Source organism: Saccopteryx bilineata, chromosome 6, assembly GCF_036850765.1.
Source record: "Saccopteryx bilineata isolate mSacBil1 chromosome 6, mSacBil1_pri_phased_curated, whole genome shotgun sequence".
NCBI lineage: Eukaryota > Metazoa > Chordata > Mammalia > Chiroptera > Emballonuridae > Saccopteryx > Saccopteryx bilineata.
Genome location: NC_089495.1, coordinates 168,430,055 through 168,446,231, shown reverse-complemented (window position 1 = coordinate 168,446,231; position 16,177 = coordinate 168,430,055). Strand labels below are relative to the sequence as shown.

The 16,177-nt window shown below is 41.9% G+C and overlaps 1 protein-coding gene and 1 non-coding gene across 3 annotated transcripts in view; one reads left to right on the top strand and one right to left on the bottom strand.

Moving 5' to 3' along the window:
- The window catches only part of CFAP61 (cilia and flagella associated protein 61), a 381,775-nt gene that overhangs the window by 218,730 nt on the left and 146,868 nt on the right, over positions 1–16,177 (top strand). For both annotated transcript variants that reach the window (XM_066236726.1, XM_066236727.1), the window contains exon 19: positions 623–750. In XM_066236726.1, coding sequence (XP_066092823.1) covers positions 623–750 — 128 coding nt within the window. The remainder of the gene's footprint in view (positions 1–622; positions 751–16,177) is intronic.
- On the bottom strand, positions 3,178–3,284 carry LOC136309726 (U6 spliceosomal RNA). The gene has a single exon (XR_010726377.1). It is a non-coding gene; the product is annotated as a U6 spliceosomal RNA (small nuclear RNA).

The following is a 16,177-nucleotide window of genomic DNA, read 5'->3' as shown; positions in this document are numbered from 1 at the left end:
CAAACACTGACATTAAAGAGATTATTAATTAGTTTCTGTGCTTCTTAAAGTCCTCCCTGAACAACCTTTATCATCCAACATGTTTTTGTCACTTAACAAGTATTTGTATGTCATTCTACACATGTTACTGAATACCTGCTGTGCACAAGGTACTGTGTTAAGGATGCAGAACTGAACAAAAGATACTTGCTTTCAAGTACTCAACTATTATAAATGTTGTTCAGTTTACAGGGAAACCTTAGACAGAGGTAAAGACTTGGGAACTTTCATGAAACTCTAGGTTCTCCAGAAGCAACTTGTCTTTTTGTGGGATTATTTATCTTATTGTCTCTAATCATAAAAGACCTCAGTTCTATATGAAACATTTGTCAACTCTAGGACAAAAATGACCTAAACCCAGAATTTTGATATGAACCAGTCTAGGTATTAAGTGTATTTCATATTCTTACATTAATGTCTTAAAATGCCTCCCCAATAATTTCACCATGGTTGTTCATGGGCACTAGTCAGTTTGATTTGCTGATAATATACTGGTTAAATAATTCCACAAAATTTCCAACTTGAGAGTACAAATTTCAGCTACATTTTCCTCAAGTCCCTCTTTTTGTGTTTTTTTTTCCAGTTGAGTTATGCCTTGACCCATACAAACAGAAAACTATCGCTGGAACCTAAAATAACTGTCAATGCCAGGATTGTTGTGGTTGGTGCGTCCACTGTTGGAATTTCCTTCCTAGAGACATTGATATTTTGGTGAGTTGTTTTACTTTATTCTTTTTTTTTAAGGGACCTTCTTTTTCTCACCAGATAATGTCCCTTGAAAGAACAGACCTGAATTTGTTTGTCACCCCACATACCTTGGCATATTTTAACCCAGGGGTTGGCAAGCTGTAGCTTCCAGGTCAAATCTGCTGTCCACCTGCTTTTGGAAATAAGGCTTTGTTGGGACACAGACCCATTTATTTCTTTATGCAGTGTCTGTTTTCTTGATACAACAGCAGGTTTGAGTAGCTGCAACAGAGACTAAATGGTTTTTAGTGTCTAAAATGTGTGCACTCTGAGCCTTTCCAGAACAAATTCGCCAACTCCCATTCCATACGTGTTCTCCATACTGGCCAGATCGTAGGCATCCTGTGGAGCATCTGTTACAGATGTGGTTTTTCAGACCCCACACCATACATACTGAATCAGAAACTCCCAAGGGAGGTTCTGGGAACCTGAATGGTAACAGGTACTCCATACGATCAGGCTGGTTTGGGAACCAGTTTTGACTGCATGCATCACAAATAGGCTGGTAGAAATGGCTAAGAGGCCAGGACCTATCTTCCAACCCTTGCATTTTGGGTGCTAGGTGACAGAATAAAACCCACAGGGAAGACTAGCACCTGCAGCCTTTGATGCGATGTTCTGTTCTCCTCAAAGCACTAAACAGGTTTCCTTCCAGAGCTTATTTTCTTGGTAGGTGGTTCCTGAGGGTTCTGAGCTTCCCTTGACCTGCTCTCCACACGCTCCCTGCATCCCAGCCCCTCCTTCACAGGAAAAGCACGGGTTGCTGTCAAAGAATTTGGGTTCACCGCCTGGCATCGCCACCACCTGACACGAAGCCCTAGATGTATCACTTAACATCTCTCAGACTCAGTTTCCTCATTTGTTTTTTGAGGAAAACAAAAACAACTGACTTTGGGGAACTACAGATTGCCGAATTAAGCGTCTAGTTTTTCCCAAAACCTTTTGCTCATGCGAAACTTTAGCTACTGTTTAAAGCTTAAAGTGCTAAAGAGGCAAATGGAGGACGGGGAAAGCGGCCCCACCAGGACCCCTCTAGGAGGACGGGGAAAGCGGCCCCACCAGGATCCCTCTAGCACCAGCGAACCTGTCAGGGTCAGACAAGGAAAAGAATGGAGGAAACGTCTCCTGAAGGTGCTGACGCCTGGTGGGTATGGGGAGAGCGAACCCCGCATGGTTATTTTGCTCATTTGATTTCCCCATAAACGGATTAAGATTTTTCACTTTCTAATTTGTTCAGTTATCTGTAACATACATACCCTTAGTCAGCCAGAAATAAGTCAACTGTCATTATTGAAATCAGGAACAGAATTCATGGGATTTAAATATTGTGGTCAGTCTACAGTGGTCTCTGGTTGCAAGAAGGAAATGAGAAGCATCCAGAAATATCCATTTTTCTCTGTGTGCCGCACCATCGCTTGAGGGTTTCATTTGTTCTGATGGGTCTCATTATCTAAGACTCTGAACGGCAAGATGTTTGCAACCATTTCTGAATGATGAATTATCAGGGTGGAGTAGTGAAATTATAGTAGTCAAGAAGTTATCATAAACAGGTCTTAAATCATAGTTTAGCTATATACTTAGTCATTATGTTTCATTTAAATGATTTCATTGAGACATTTACATATGATTTTCTTTTTGTGGAATCAATTTAGATTTAATAAAGACGTATAAATTTTAATATCAGTACGTCAGTTGATTAAATTCCTCAATCAGGCAGACGTTTTAAAAGCATTTTAAATTACTCATAATTCTCTATCATCCTTACCCAGCTTACATGCACTAAAAATAGACTGGTATCAGTTTACGGGGCTCTAATCCTTAAGAGAGGAAATAGCTTTCTCATTATTTTCTCTAATTATTTTAAATTAGCAGTCACCATAGTAACCTGCTGCATATTTTATTTTACTTGTTTAACTGCCATTTGAACTAGATTTTATAAATTATTTGAGCTGGAATGAAATGGAAGAAACACAAGTTTTCACCAAACACACTGGCCCCCAGTGAAGACTAAATTCACATTTTGGAGGCCAGATTCCGAAAGTGCCCTCCTCCAGCCCCTGCACTGGGCTACCCACTCAGCCGGCCTGGCTCCTGGAAGGCCAGTGCGGCAGAGCATCTCCAAAGAATCTGGTGACCTGTCATCTGGTGACAAAAGAAACAGCCCTTTGTTCTTGTTATTTACATGCAAAAAAATGACAAGGCACATTTGTCTCCTCTTCAAAGGGCACCAAACGAACACAGTCTTTGCATAAATTCTTTGCCCTTGTCATTTCCTTCTTTCCCCAAGGGCCAAGGGAATACAGGGGAGCTGACGGGATTTACCCAAAGTCACCAACTAATAACTAGCATGTGGGGAGGAATAGTGAGGATGATGTTTTAATTTTTTTTTTTTTTAATATGGAACACTTCACGAATTTGCGTGTCATCCTTGCGCAGGGGCCATGCTAATCTTCTCTGTATCGTTCCAATTTTAGTACATGTGCTGCTGAAGCGAGCATGTAATTTTTTTTTTTTTTAGTACAGTATTCTGTCTGGCCCCCAGCGGCTACCCATCCAGTTACACCTGCACAGACACACCTTATTTTCTTCGGTTGTCAGGCCCGTACGTCACCTGACATCATCTGGTCCTTACTAGGACAAGGCCTCTTGGGGCCCTCCAGGATCAGTAACGTGTGGCAGGCGTTCTATAGGCACACAGGGGCATCCTCCCTGTCTCCCATCTGCCTGGTCCTGGTGAACCCAACAGGGCGGGGCTGAGTGGCAGTCCTGCCCATCCAGCCTTCTGCAGTATCTGTCCACTCTCCCAAGGCCACTGATGGGCTGATGCAGAAGGACAGGGCTGCAAGGTAATTCTGGTTGGGGTGAGTCTTAAATATCTTGGTCCCAGCCTGACGAGGCAGTGGCACAGTAGATAGAGCGTCGGACTGGGATGCAGAAGGACCCAGGTTCGAGACCCTGAGGCTGCCAGCTTGAGCGCGGGCTCATCTGGCTTGAGCAAAAAAAAAAAAAAAAAAAAAAAAAGCTCACCAGCTTGGACCCAAGGTCACTGGCTTGAGCAAGGGGTTACTAGGTCTGCTGAAGGCCTGCTGTCAAGGCACATATGAGAAAGCAATCAATGAACAACTAAAGTGTCACAATGAAAAACGGATGATTGATGCTTCTCATCTCTCTCCGTTCCTGTCTGTCTGTCTCTATCTGTCCCTCTCTGTCCCTGTAAAAAAAAAATAGCTTGGTCCCCCCCACCCCAGTCTTCTGAGGGTGCTATAACTAAGCAACTCCATGAGAAGCCTTTCAGGCCCACAGCCCCCCTGTGGCCAGGACGTTCTCCAGCTGCAGATGCACCTGGCCGTCCTTCCCATCATGCACCTTCAAGGTGGGCCTGTGCTGGGGACCAGCAGCTGAGCAGGGGAAGGACAATAGGTATAGGCTGGGGGGAGCTCTCTGGAGGAAGGGGTGTAGAAGATAAACCCCTATACTATGGAATTGGGCCCTAAGGCACTTTTCTTCTAATTATCTGTGTTCTTCATTATGCCCAAGACATTCACGTGGTGAACTGAAACTGTTTTCAAAGTATGGTTCTTGTGACGGACAGGTTGTGTTCCTTTGGCTGCTTGGGACTTTGGGACTGAAAGTTCTTGGCTTGGGCAGCATAAGCATTTCACATATGTTATCTTTTGTAGTACTTATATTAACAAGACTTAAAAAAAAAACCCTAACCACTGGAAAAGCAGAAAGAAGTTGGCCTTGACCATCAGACCCTCTCTGTTACTAACCAGTGCTATGCCCGTGACAAGTGGTCCTATTCTGCTCACCATGCTGGGGGAGGGTCACAGCAGGGGGACCATGGTCCTGCCAGCTCGGAAGGTGCTGTCACCCTAGGAATTGCACTAACTGTATCAGAGGGCTGAGGCGAATTCCCTTTTCTCGGACAGACAGCCAGGCCCAGGGTGAGCTTCTAGCCCCTGAAAGCTCTTTCTAGAAAGCAGGAAACCTCTTCCCACAAAGCTTGGGGGCCATATTTTTACCAGGCACTTTGTGTACCGAGTCTAGCCCTGCTGAACTCCCCAAGTAGAATACTTTGAATACTTCAAGCTTTCCACAAAAGTACTCCAAAATCATTTTTAAAAGGAAGTATAGGAAAGCTATATCAAAAAAGGGGCAGGAACCAAGTCTCTGAACTCAAGTTTGTAGCCTTTTCACTCACAATGTGGTCTGTGAACCAGCAGTATCAGCATCGCCCAGGAGCCCCTGAGACAGGCCGGCCTCGGGCCATTTCACAGGCGCTGGCCCGGAGAGCGAGGCCCCGCCTGGGATGACACAGTGGCTTCCTCACTGTCTCGTGGGCAGGAGAAGGCTGAGCTGAAGCAGTTGCTATCGCATTCTGTCTCAGCTCGCTCATGTCTGTGTTTCTGTATGTTGTATTATTTAGTGCTAATTACAGAGCAGTTCCTTTTAATTCATTATTTTAAAATCCTTCCTAATTCAATTCTGATGTAGAGAATCTCTTGAAGAGCCTATAATGGCACTAGAAAAACGCACCTGTGAGTCCTGAGATGACATGACTGAAGCAGCCCTGGGTGCTGTCCGACAACCCTTTGTGTGACTAGTGAGATAGACCCTCTGATTCCCGGAAAGCACTGGTGGGCCTGGAGCCCAAGCTGGACCTGTCTTCCAGTTCTACCACTGGGATGTGCCAGGTACTCAGGCCCTGGAGGTTGATCCCTCATCTGGTCACTAAGCATAGCTTGGAATAGTAGGCATGTTGGCAAAGCTACAATTGTGGCCAGATGACTGTCACTCCTGTTACCGGGCCACACAGGACCACACAATATCCGGGGCAGCTGTGGGGCTTGGTAGCAGCCAGCCGAGTGCTTAATTAGGCTTTTTATCTTTACATTTGTCTGAGGACATCAGAAACCTTCAGTGCAGCCCATCACTAATTAGGTGACTAATTAAATAGTTAATGCTTACTTGCTGATCTCAGAGTGAAACCCCAGTGAACAGGTCGGTGATCGTCACTGTTCCCTACTGTTGGTCTCTGTCACGTGAATTGATGGTCATGTGCTCTCTGATGGCCCTTTTGGCGTTAGCGCAAATGCAGCGTGATGGCTAGGCCTCAGAGCACATGCCTGGGAGCAGGCAGACAGCAATAGGGCGGGTCGGATCTTGCCACGCTATATGTCGGTGTCATGGTGGGACCTGTCAAGGGCTGATAAAGACGCTGTCCTGTGTCTGGGGTGGAGGTGGGAAGGTGGGGCAGTTATGTCAGGCTCAGAGGCCCAGCCTGGTAGAAGGACCTGACCATTCTGCCACAAGAAAAGAGTGACCTAGGACTCTCTCTGGTGTTGCTAATCTCAGTCTGGCCTCCTAATCTGATTCCAATATTTAAATGTAATTAATATTAAATGAAAGTATCTCTGTTTACTGAAATTATTCAGTTCAGGATAACTATATATCCGATTGCCCACTTTAGAGATTCCCAGAACAAAATAAAAAAAAAGCAAGATTCTTTGAGCAAAATTAGACTTTTTTTGGAATCAGCTTATTGCCATTTTATTGTGGGTGTGTTGTGATGCTTTGGCATTAAGGGCGTGAAGTCTGTGATGCATTCTGCACAATCATAAGTGCAAGCACCATATGCGGACTGAGTGATGGGGTCACCCACTTAGTTTTCTCCCTCTACTATCAGATCGTTTTCAAATGATGATTTCAGCACTGGTCCTGGTCAATGTTCCTTCAAAAGCTTAAAATAAAGAATTTGGATGCAAGTGGTATATTCAGGAGTTATCCCGGGGAACTACCTGAGAGAACAAGGCAGTGAGATGGGAAGAGGAGGAAAGTCAACAAAGCCTTAAAAAATCATTTGTCAATAGGTCACTGTGGACAACTGAGATTCAGTCGTACTGGACACAACTGAGAGTGTTCCCTTTGCGAATGAAGAGGCTGCGGTATTTCCCCACCAGGGCCTGTCCTTCTGGTTGCGTGGTCACTCTGAGCTGTTCTTCCAGCTGGTCCCTCAAACTCCCATGGAAAGAGGATGCCCCCAGGAAGAGACAGGAAAGCACTGGAGTTACAGAACCATTTATAGGTGATGTGGTAGGCATCCAGTTTGTTTTGTTTCTTCTCTTCTTTATTAATATTCACAGTTGCTGTCTAATGAAGCATGTGGGCACAAAGACAGAGAAAAATCAAGGTTGGATAAGAAGACTGTTTCAATAGGATTTCATAGCCCCCTGTCTTCCTAGCCAATCTTGCAGCTCTAAAGGGAACACCAGGTATAGTAACCATGAAAAAGAACCAATTAGAAATAAAGACAATAATATTTGAAATGAAGAATACACTAGAAGGAATAAATGGTAGGTTGGATAAAGCAGAGGATCAAATCAGTGATTTTAAAAACAAGGCAGCAAAAGACACCCAATAGAGCAGCAAAAAAGAAAAAAAAACATTTAAATGAGGATAGTTTTAGGGACCTTTGGGACAACATGAAGCATGGCAACATCCACATCATAGGGGTATTAGAAGGAGAAGAGAGAGAACAAGTGACTGAAGATGTATTTGAAGAAATAATGTCTGAAAATTTTCCAAACCTGGTGAGGGAAAAAGGCACACAGGTCCAGGAATTGCAGAGAGTCCCAAACAAGATAAACCCAAAGAGGCTCACACCAAGACACACCATAATTAATATGGCAGAAGTTACAGGCAAAGAAAAAAAATTTAAAAGCAGCTAGAGAAAGTCACCTATAAGGGAGCTCCCATAAGACTGACAGCTGATTTATCAACAGAAAAATTTCAGGCCAGAAGGGCTTGGCATAAAATATTCAAAGTGATGAAAAGCAAGAACCTATAACCAAAGCTACTTTACCCCACAAGGCTATCATTTAAAATTGAAGGAGAAATAAAGAGCTTCCCAAACAAGAAAAAGTTAAAGGAGTTCATCACCACCAAAACAGTATTAAAAGAAATGTTAAAAGACCTTCTAGAAGAATAAGGAGGAGAAGGAAAAGGAGAAAAAGAAGAAAAGGAGAAAGAAACAGAGCAACATACTTATAAGAATAAAATAGCAACAAATACATACCTATCAATAATCACTTTAAGTGAAAATGGCTTGCTCCATTCAAAAGACATAGGGTAGCAGATGGGATAAGAAAACAAGACCCATACATATGCTGTCTACAAGAGACCCGCCCTCAGAATGAGAGATACACACAGACTAAAAGTAAAGGGATGGGCCCTGGCCTGTTGGCTCAGTGGTAGAGCGTTGGCCTGGTGTGCAGAAGTCCCGGGTTTGATTCCCGGCCAGGGCACACAGGAGAAGCACCCATCTGCTTCTCCACCCCTCCCCCTCTCCTTCCTCTCTGTCTCTCTCTTCCCCTCCCGCAGCCAAGGCTTCATTGGAGCAAAGATGGCCCGGGCGGTGGGGATGGCTCCTTGGCCTCTGCCCCAGGCACTAGAGTGGCTCTGGTCGCGACAGAGCGACGCCCCAGATGGGCAGAGCATCACCCCCTGGTGGGCGTGCCGGGCGGATCCCAGTCGGGCGCATGCGGGAGTCTGTCTGACTGCCTCCCCGTTTCCAGCTTCAGAAAAATACAAAAAATAAATAAATAAAAATAAAAGTAAAAGGATGGAAAAAGATATTTCATGCAAATGGAAATGAACAAATAATCTGAGGTAGCAATATTTTTATCAGATAAAACAGACTTTAAAACAAAGTCTATAATAAGAGACAAAGAGGGATACTACATAATGATAAAGGTAGCTGTCTAACAAGAGTATATAACTCTTGTCAACATTTACACACCCAAGATAGGAGTACCTAAGTATATCAAGCTAATCTTGATGAACATAATACAGTATTATGTATCATAGTAGGGAAGTTTAACACCCCATTTACATCAGTGGATAAATCAACCTTTCAAACAGAAAACCAACAAGGAAATAGTGGCCTAGAATGACATGCTAGACCAGATAGATTTAATTAAAATTAATTAATTGAAAGCAGCAGAATATACATTCTTTTTAAGTACACATGGAACATTTTTTAGGATAGACCATACATTAGGACACAAAACAAGTCCCAATAAATTTTAGAAGATTGAAATCATATTAAGCATCTTTTCTGACCATAATGGTATGAAGCAAGAAATCAATCACAGGAAAGAAAACTCTGAAAAACACAGAAAGACATGAAGGATAAATAACATAATACTAACTAATGAATAGGTTAACTGTGAGATCAAGGAAGAAATCAAAATACCTTTAAACAAATGAAAATGAAACACAGCAATCCGAAACACATAGGACACAGCAAAAGCAATCCTAATAGAAAAATTCATAGCATAACAGGCCTACTTAAAAAAATTTAAAAAAAGAAAAGAAAAATTCAAATAAATTTAACTTTACACTTAAAAGTCCTAGAAAAAGTACAACAAACAAAGCCCAAAGTGAGTAGAAGAAAGGAAATAATAAAGATCAAAGCAGAAATAAACAAACTAGTTTAAAAAAATAGCAAAGATTAATGACACCAAGAGCTGATTCTGTGACAAGATAAACAAGATTGACAAACCTTTAATCAGACTCATCAAAAAATAAAAATAAAAGGGAAAAGAAAGAGGGAGAGAGAGGACCCAAATAATAAATCAGATATGAAAGAGAAGTGACAACAACTGACACCACAGATATACAAAGAATTGTAAGAAAATATTATGAATAACTATATGCCAACAAATTGGACAATCTGGAAGAAATGGGTAAACTCCTAGAAACCAGGAAAAATCAGAAAATCTGAATAGACCTATTAAAACTAATGAAATTGAAACAGTTATCAAAATACTCCCAACAAACAAAAGCTCTGCACCTGATACCTTCACAGATGAATTAAACCAAACATTCAAAGAACTAACACCTATCCTTCTCAAACTATTCCAAAAAATTCAAGAGGATAGAAGACTCCCAAGCTCATTTTATGAGGCCTGCATTTTCCTAATTCCAGAACCAGATAAAGACAAAGAAAGAAAACTATGGCCCAATGTCTCTGATGAACAAAGATGCTAAAATTCTCAACAAAATATTAGCAATCTGGAACCAACGATACATTAAAAAGATCAAGTGAGATTTATTCCAGGGATGCAAATTTGATACAATATTCGTAAATCAATAAACATGATAGCCCACATAAACAAAATGAAGGATAAAATATGATCATATTAATAGGTGCAGGAAAAATCTAGCATCCATTTATGATAAAAACTAGCAGCAAAGTAGGAATAGAGGGAATATACCTCAACAAAATAAGGCTATATATGACAAAACTACATACAATTAACATTATTTTCAATGGAAAGAAACTGCAAGTATTTTCCTTAAGGTCAGGAACAAGACAGGGATGTCTACTTTCACCACTTTTATTCAACATAGTTCTGGAAGTCCTAGCCATAGCAATCAGACAAGAAGAAGAAATAAAAGGCATCTAAATTGGAAAGGAAGTAGTAAAACTGTTGTTATTTGTAGATGACATGATACTGTATATAGAGAGCCCTAAAGATTCCACCAAAAAACTACTAGACCTGATAAATTAATTCAGTCAAGTAGCAGGATATAAAATAAATATCCAGAAATCATTTGCATTTTTATATACCAATAATGAACTATCAGAAAGGGAAACTAAGAAAACAATCTCATTTATAATTGCATTTAAAAAATACCTAGGAATATATTTAACCAAGGATTTAAAAGACCTGAACTCAGAAAAGTATAAGACACTGAAGAAAAAAACTAAAGAACATACAAATAAGTGGAAGCATATACATGTTCATAGATAGGAAGAATTAACATCATTAAAATGTCCATACTACCCAAAGCAATCTATAGATTCAGTGCAATTTCTATCAAGATACCAATGGTATATTTCACAGAATTAGAACAAATATTTCAAAAATTTATATGGAACCACAAAAGACCCTGAATAGTTACTATACTACAAGGCCACTGTAATCAAAACAGCATGGGCCCTGGTCGATTAGGTCAGTGGATAGAGCATCAGCCTCAGCATATGGACGTCCTGGGTTTGATTCCCGGTCAGGGCATACAAGAGAAGTGACTGTCTGCATATAAACAGACATATAAATCAATGGAACAGAATAGAGAGCTCAGAAGTAAACCTACACCTTTCTCATCAATTAATATTTGACAAAGGAAGTAGGAATATTAAATAAGGAAAGACAGTCTATTCAATAAATGATTTTGGCAAAATTGGATATATGCTAAAAAATGAAACTAGACTATCTTCCTACAGCATACACAAGAATAAACTCAAATTGGATTAAAGACTTAAATGTAAGACTGGAACCCATAAAAATCCTAGAGGAAAACACAGGCCATAAAATCTCGGAAATTTCTCACAGCAGTATTTTTCCTGATACGTCTCTTCAGGTAAGGGGAACAAAAGAAAAAATAAACAAATGGGACTACATCAAATTAAAAGATTTGTGCTCAGCAAAGGAAACCAACGAAATTAAAAGACAACCCACTGCATGGGAGAACGTTCTCACCGATACATCTGATAAGGGGTCAATATCTAAAATTTATAAAGCACTTATACAACACCAAAAACTCAAACAATCCATTTAAAAAATGGGCAAAGGAACTTAATAGACACTTCTCTAAAGAGGACATTCAGAAAGCCAACAGACATATGAAAAGATGCGTAGTGTCACTAATCATTAGAGAAATGCTAATTAAAATCACAATAAGATATCACCTCACACCTGTCAGAATAGCTAATACCAATACATATCAACAAACAAGTGCTGGGCAGGATGTGGAGAAAAGGGAACTCTCCTCCACTGCTGGTGGGAATGCAGACTGGTGCAGCCACTGTGGAAAACAGTATGGAGATTCCTCACAAAATTAAAAATGGAACTTCTATGACCCAGTAATTCCACTTCTGGAAATGTATCTAAAGAAACCAGAGAACACCAATTCAAAACAATATATGCACGCCTCTGTTCTTTGCAGAGTTATTTACAATAGCTAAGATCTGGAAAAAGCACAAGTATCCATCAGTAGATGAGTGGATAAAAAAAGCTGTGGTACATTTACACAATGGACTACTACTTGGCTGTAAAAAAAGAAGGAAATCTTACCTTTTATGACAGCATGTATGCACCTGGGAATTATTATGTTAAGTGAAATAAGCCTGGTGGAGAAAGACAAGTACCGTGGGATTTCACTTGTCTGTGAAATCTATTGAACCAAATAAACTAATAATCAAAATAGAAGCAGACTCAGAGATACAAAGAACAGACTGACAGCTTTCAGAAGGGAGGAGTTTGGAAGGCTGGGTGAGAAGAGTGAAGAGATTAAGCAAAACAAAACAAAACAAAACAAAAGCCTCATAGACACAGACGGCAGTCTGGTGATTACCAGAAGGAAATGAGGGTGGCGGAAGTAGAAGAAGGTAAAGCAGGCGTAAATGGTGACGGAAAGAGACTTGACTCTGGATGGTGAACACACTACAACATACAGATGTATTATAGAAATGTATCCTTGAAACCTATATAATTTTATTAACCAATGTCACCGCAATAAATTCACTAATAATTAAAAAAATAAAGTGAGCCCCACATGAACTGCTACTCCACCAGAAACCATTGCTAGAAAAATGATGGTGTCTCGGGCCTGTCTTGGCCAATTCTTTATTTCTATTTCGGGATATGGAGATAAGGTGAGCTCGGTAGTTTTCAAATTGTCTGTGGACCATCACCGTCGGCATGGCCTGGGAACCTGTGGAAGGTGCAGACACTCGGGCCCCACCCTACGGGACAGAATGGGAGAGCTGAGGATTAGGGGTCTGTGTGCTCACACTTCTGCAGGGGTGTCCAAGAACCACTAAGTCAGGGTACAGAGTGAAGTGGAGAATGTCACTGCTCTGCCATGACTGATGGGGCCCAGGAAAATCGTCCAGTATCTGTGAACCTCAGTTTCCTCACCTGTGCAGTGGGGAAGGCTCCCAGAATCTCACCTATGCCGTTATGAAGGTCCTTTCATATATATATATATATATATACAGTAATATATGCAAAGCATCTGCAAAGCCCTAGCACTCAGTGCTTGTTATAATGCACCTCCCCACTCGTTAAATGTGCATGTCTAGATCCCTGGTGGGAGCCCAGCATTGTCTTTCAGATGAGGAAACAGACTGGGGAAATAGAGTTTCTTTGATGTGGAAGATGCTCTTGTCCCGAGGATCAGCGATAAACCAGAGACCTCTCCTGCCAGTATCTGCATCTGCCTCTTCTGAGAACTCCACTCTGGCAAAGACAATCCCTTGACTTTTGGTTAAAATGTCCACCACCCCTGGTCTAACACCAAGAGGACCAAGCAAGCAGCTGAACTCTATGGGGTTTCTATTTTGCAAAACTACTTGACTTCAGAGAAAATTGGAGTTGCGCACTGGCCTTCTTGTTATCTACTCAGATGGAGGGAGGCCAGACCCATTATGGCCCCAAGTCTTTCATGGTACAGGGCTCACCTCTGCTGCTCTGACATCACTGCCTCATGGGCTGCCGAAGGATGTTTCTTAAGTCTTTTCCTGATATTTGGATGCTTTGCAAACCTTAATCTGAATGTACTTGTGTCCTGTCTTCTGCTACTAACCTCAAGTTTATCATGTAAGTATTAGGGGACTCCGAATGTACCCCCCACCCTGAGTCCAGAAGATCTATTCCACTAAAAAAAACAAGGCCAAGAACAAATATTTCAGTCTTTACTCATGTCTCCCAAGTATTTAATGGGCTCATATACTTCTCTCACAGACACTTCTATTACACTCTACCTCCTTTTTTGAGCACAAAATCCCTGGGAGCCTCTCACTCTTCTGTTCCTAGAACAGAAGTTCTCAAAGGGACCAACAGCATCAACATCATTCGAGAACTTGTTAGAGATACAAATTCTCGCCGGACCAGGTGGTGGCGCAGTGGATAGAGTGTCACACTGGGATGCGGAGGACCCAGGTTCGAAGCCCTGAGGTTGGCGACTTGAGCATGGGCTCACCAGCTTGAGTGCGGGGTTGCTGGCTTGAGTGTGGGATCGTAGAAACGACCCTATGGTCACTGGCTTGAGCTCAAGGTTGCTGGCTTGATGCCCAAGGTCACTGGCTTGAGCCCAGGGTCTCTGGCTTGAGCAAGGGGTCACTCGGTCTGCTGCAGCCCCCAGTCAAGGCTCACATGAGAAAGCAATCAATGAACAACTAAGGAGCCACAATGAAGAATTGATGCTTCTCATCTCTCTCTCTTCCTGCCTGTCGCTATCTGTCCCTATGTCTGTCACAAACAAACAAACAAACCCCAAATTCTCAGGTTTCACTCCAGACCTCCTACATCAGAAACCTGAGAATAGGGCCCAGCAATCTGTGTTTTAATAAGCCCTCCAGGGGTTCACTGGGTCCTTAGTGCCACTGGGTCAATGCTTCCTCCACCCTATTGTCCCCACCTCTCTCATGTGCAGCCTCACTTCCTCAAAGACAAAGGGCAGCACACACTCAGTCACGCTCTCACCCCTCCTCAGCACTCAGCCCACTTTTCAAGGAGGTATCAGACTCCGCATTTCCTATCACATTCTGCCCTTGCAGCATTTACTGTCAGGTGGGAATTTGAAGGGGAGCCTGGAAATACGGGTGTGGCGGGCCCTTCCACAGGGGTGCCAGGGAGCAGTCCTTTCTGAGGAATGGGAGCCACTGTGTGAGCCCAGACCAGGCCTGGCCAGCTCCTGAGCACATGGCGTCTGGCCACCATGTTCAACTCTAACTGTAGTTATCTGAAGACAATTCTTGTCAAAGGGGAGCCAGGATCTTCCCAACATACTAACATGGTAAGGCAGTTGGGCTTAGAAAAAAGGCTTTGAATTTCCCTTTTTATGTTAAGAACTTCTGGTGAAGAAAAATATTGTGAATCTCCTTCCTAGATATGGGATAAACTAGAAAGCCCGGCGGTCATACGAAATGACCGCTGTTCTAGATATTATAAATTGTAATTAAAATGATTTGTGCAAAGGTGTCTGCTAATTCAAACTGAATTATCCAGGGCAGGCGGCGAGGACGCCCCTTTGCTTAGTGCCCCACGGGGTTTCCCCCTTCTACTTGCTTAATTGCTTAAAGTAGAGTGCAATGAAGGAAACCACTGGTGGTACATTTCTTAAGAGCCACCGCTAGCTCAATAAATAAAGGTGATTTAAATAATAAAATGTTAATTCACATGTCAAAGATCTCTTTGTACACAACATTTCTTGTGTAGATCTTTCCATCATTTTTAAGCTCGCCTTGCAGAGGACCATCAATTATTTTTAATTTTACGTCTGTTCTTTCATGAACTCTTGAACAGGCAACATAAAGTTGACCGTGTCCAAATGCAGGCTCAGGTAAAAAAAATGCCAACACGCTTAAGCCTTTGGCCCTGAGACTTATTGATGGTCATAGCAAAGGCAAGTTTTACAGGAAATTGTCTATGTCTCAATTGAAACGGCAACCCTGTTTGAGATGGAGCCAAATCAATTCTTGGAATGACATGTATTTCACCTTTAGAGGAGCCAGTCAAAGACTTAGCTATTGTGACATTATTTTTCAATTGGAGAACCTCTAGTCTTGTACCATTGCAAAGACCCCTTCTGGTGTTAAGATTTCTTAACAGCATAATAATTGCTCCAATCTTTAACCTCAATTTGTGAGGTGGCATGCCAGAAGGCGGGACTATTTGAATGCCGTGGCAACTTCACCCCATTGGCTAGTACAGTTACGCAAGCAACCAATAAGCTATCGGTGACAAACAGACACTTAAGCTGCATATAATAAAGATGAGTGATTTCTTCAATAAGCGACAAATTGTGAAAATTCCAGACACAGTTCTGCACATTAGAGCTAACTGCAGTGGTGGGGTGGGATTGGGGTGGAGATAGTAATTATAAAAAGACAGATTCCTGGGCCAGTATCCCTGGGGTGGGTTCCAGGAATATGTATTTTTAACTGACTCCCCTGGTAATTCTAACAAGCAGCTGGGTGTAGGAACCATTTATGTAGACAGTTCCTGAAAATAGGCAGTCTTATCTATAAGGAAATCCATTTTCCCCTATAATTGTTCCTTGTAACCTCTTTTTATGGACTTGTTTTCCAAACCACATTTTCTAGTCCTCAACAAATCATGTAACTTCTAGAGATCACATCATTACGTCAGGGCTTACCAGGCATAATTATTAACTTATTACTAAACATTGCATAGCTGGAGTCATTACTTCATGTCATAGTATTCACATGTTGGCTTAGACCTCCTAGAAAGTGTATCACAAAGCTTCGTGTTTAGACTATCACCATGAAGACTGAAGGTCCAAGAAGCTATATCTG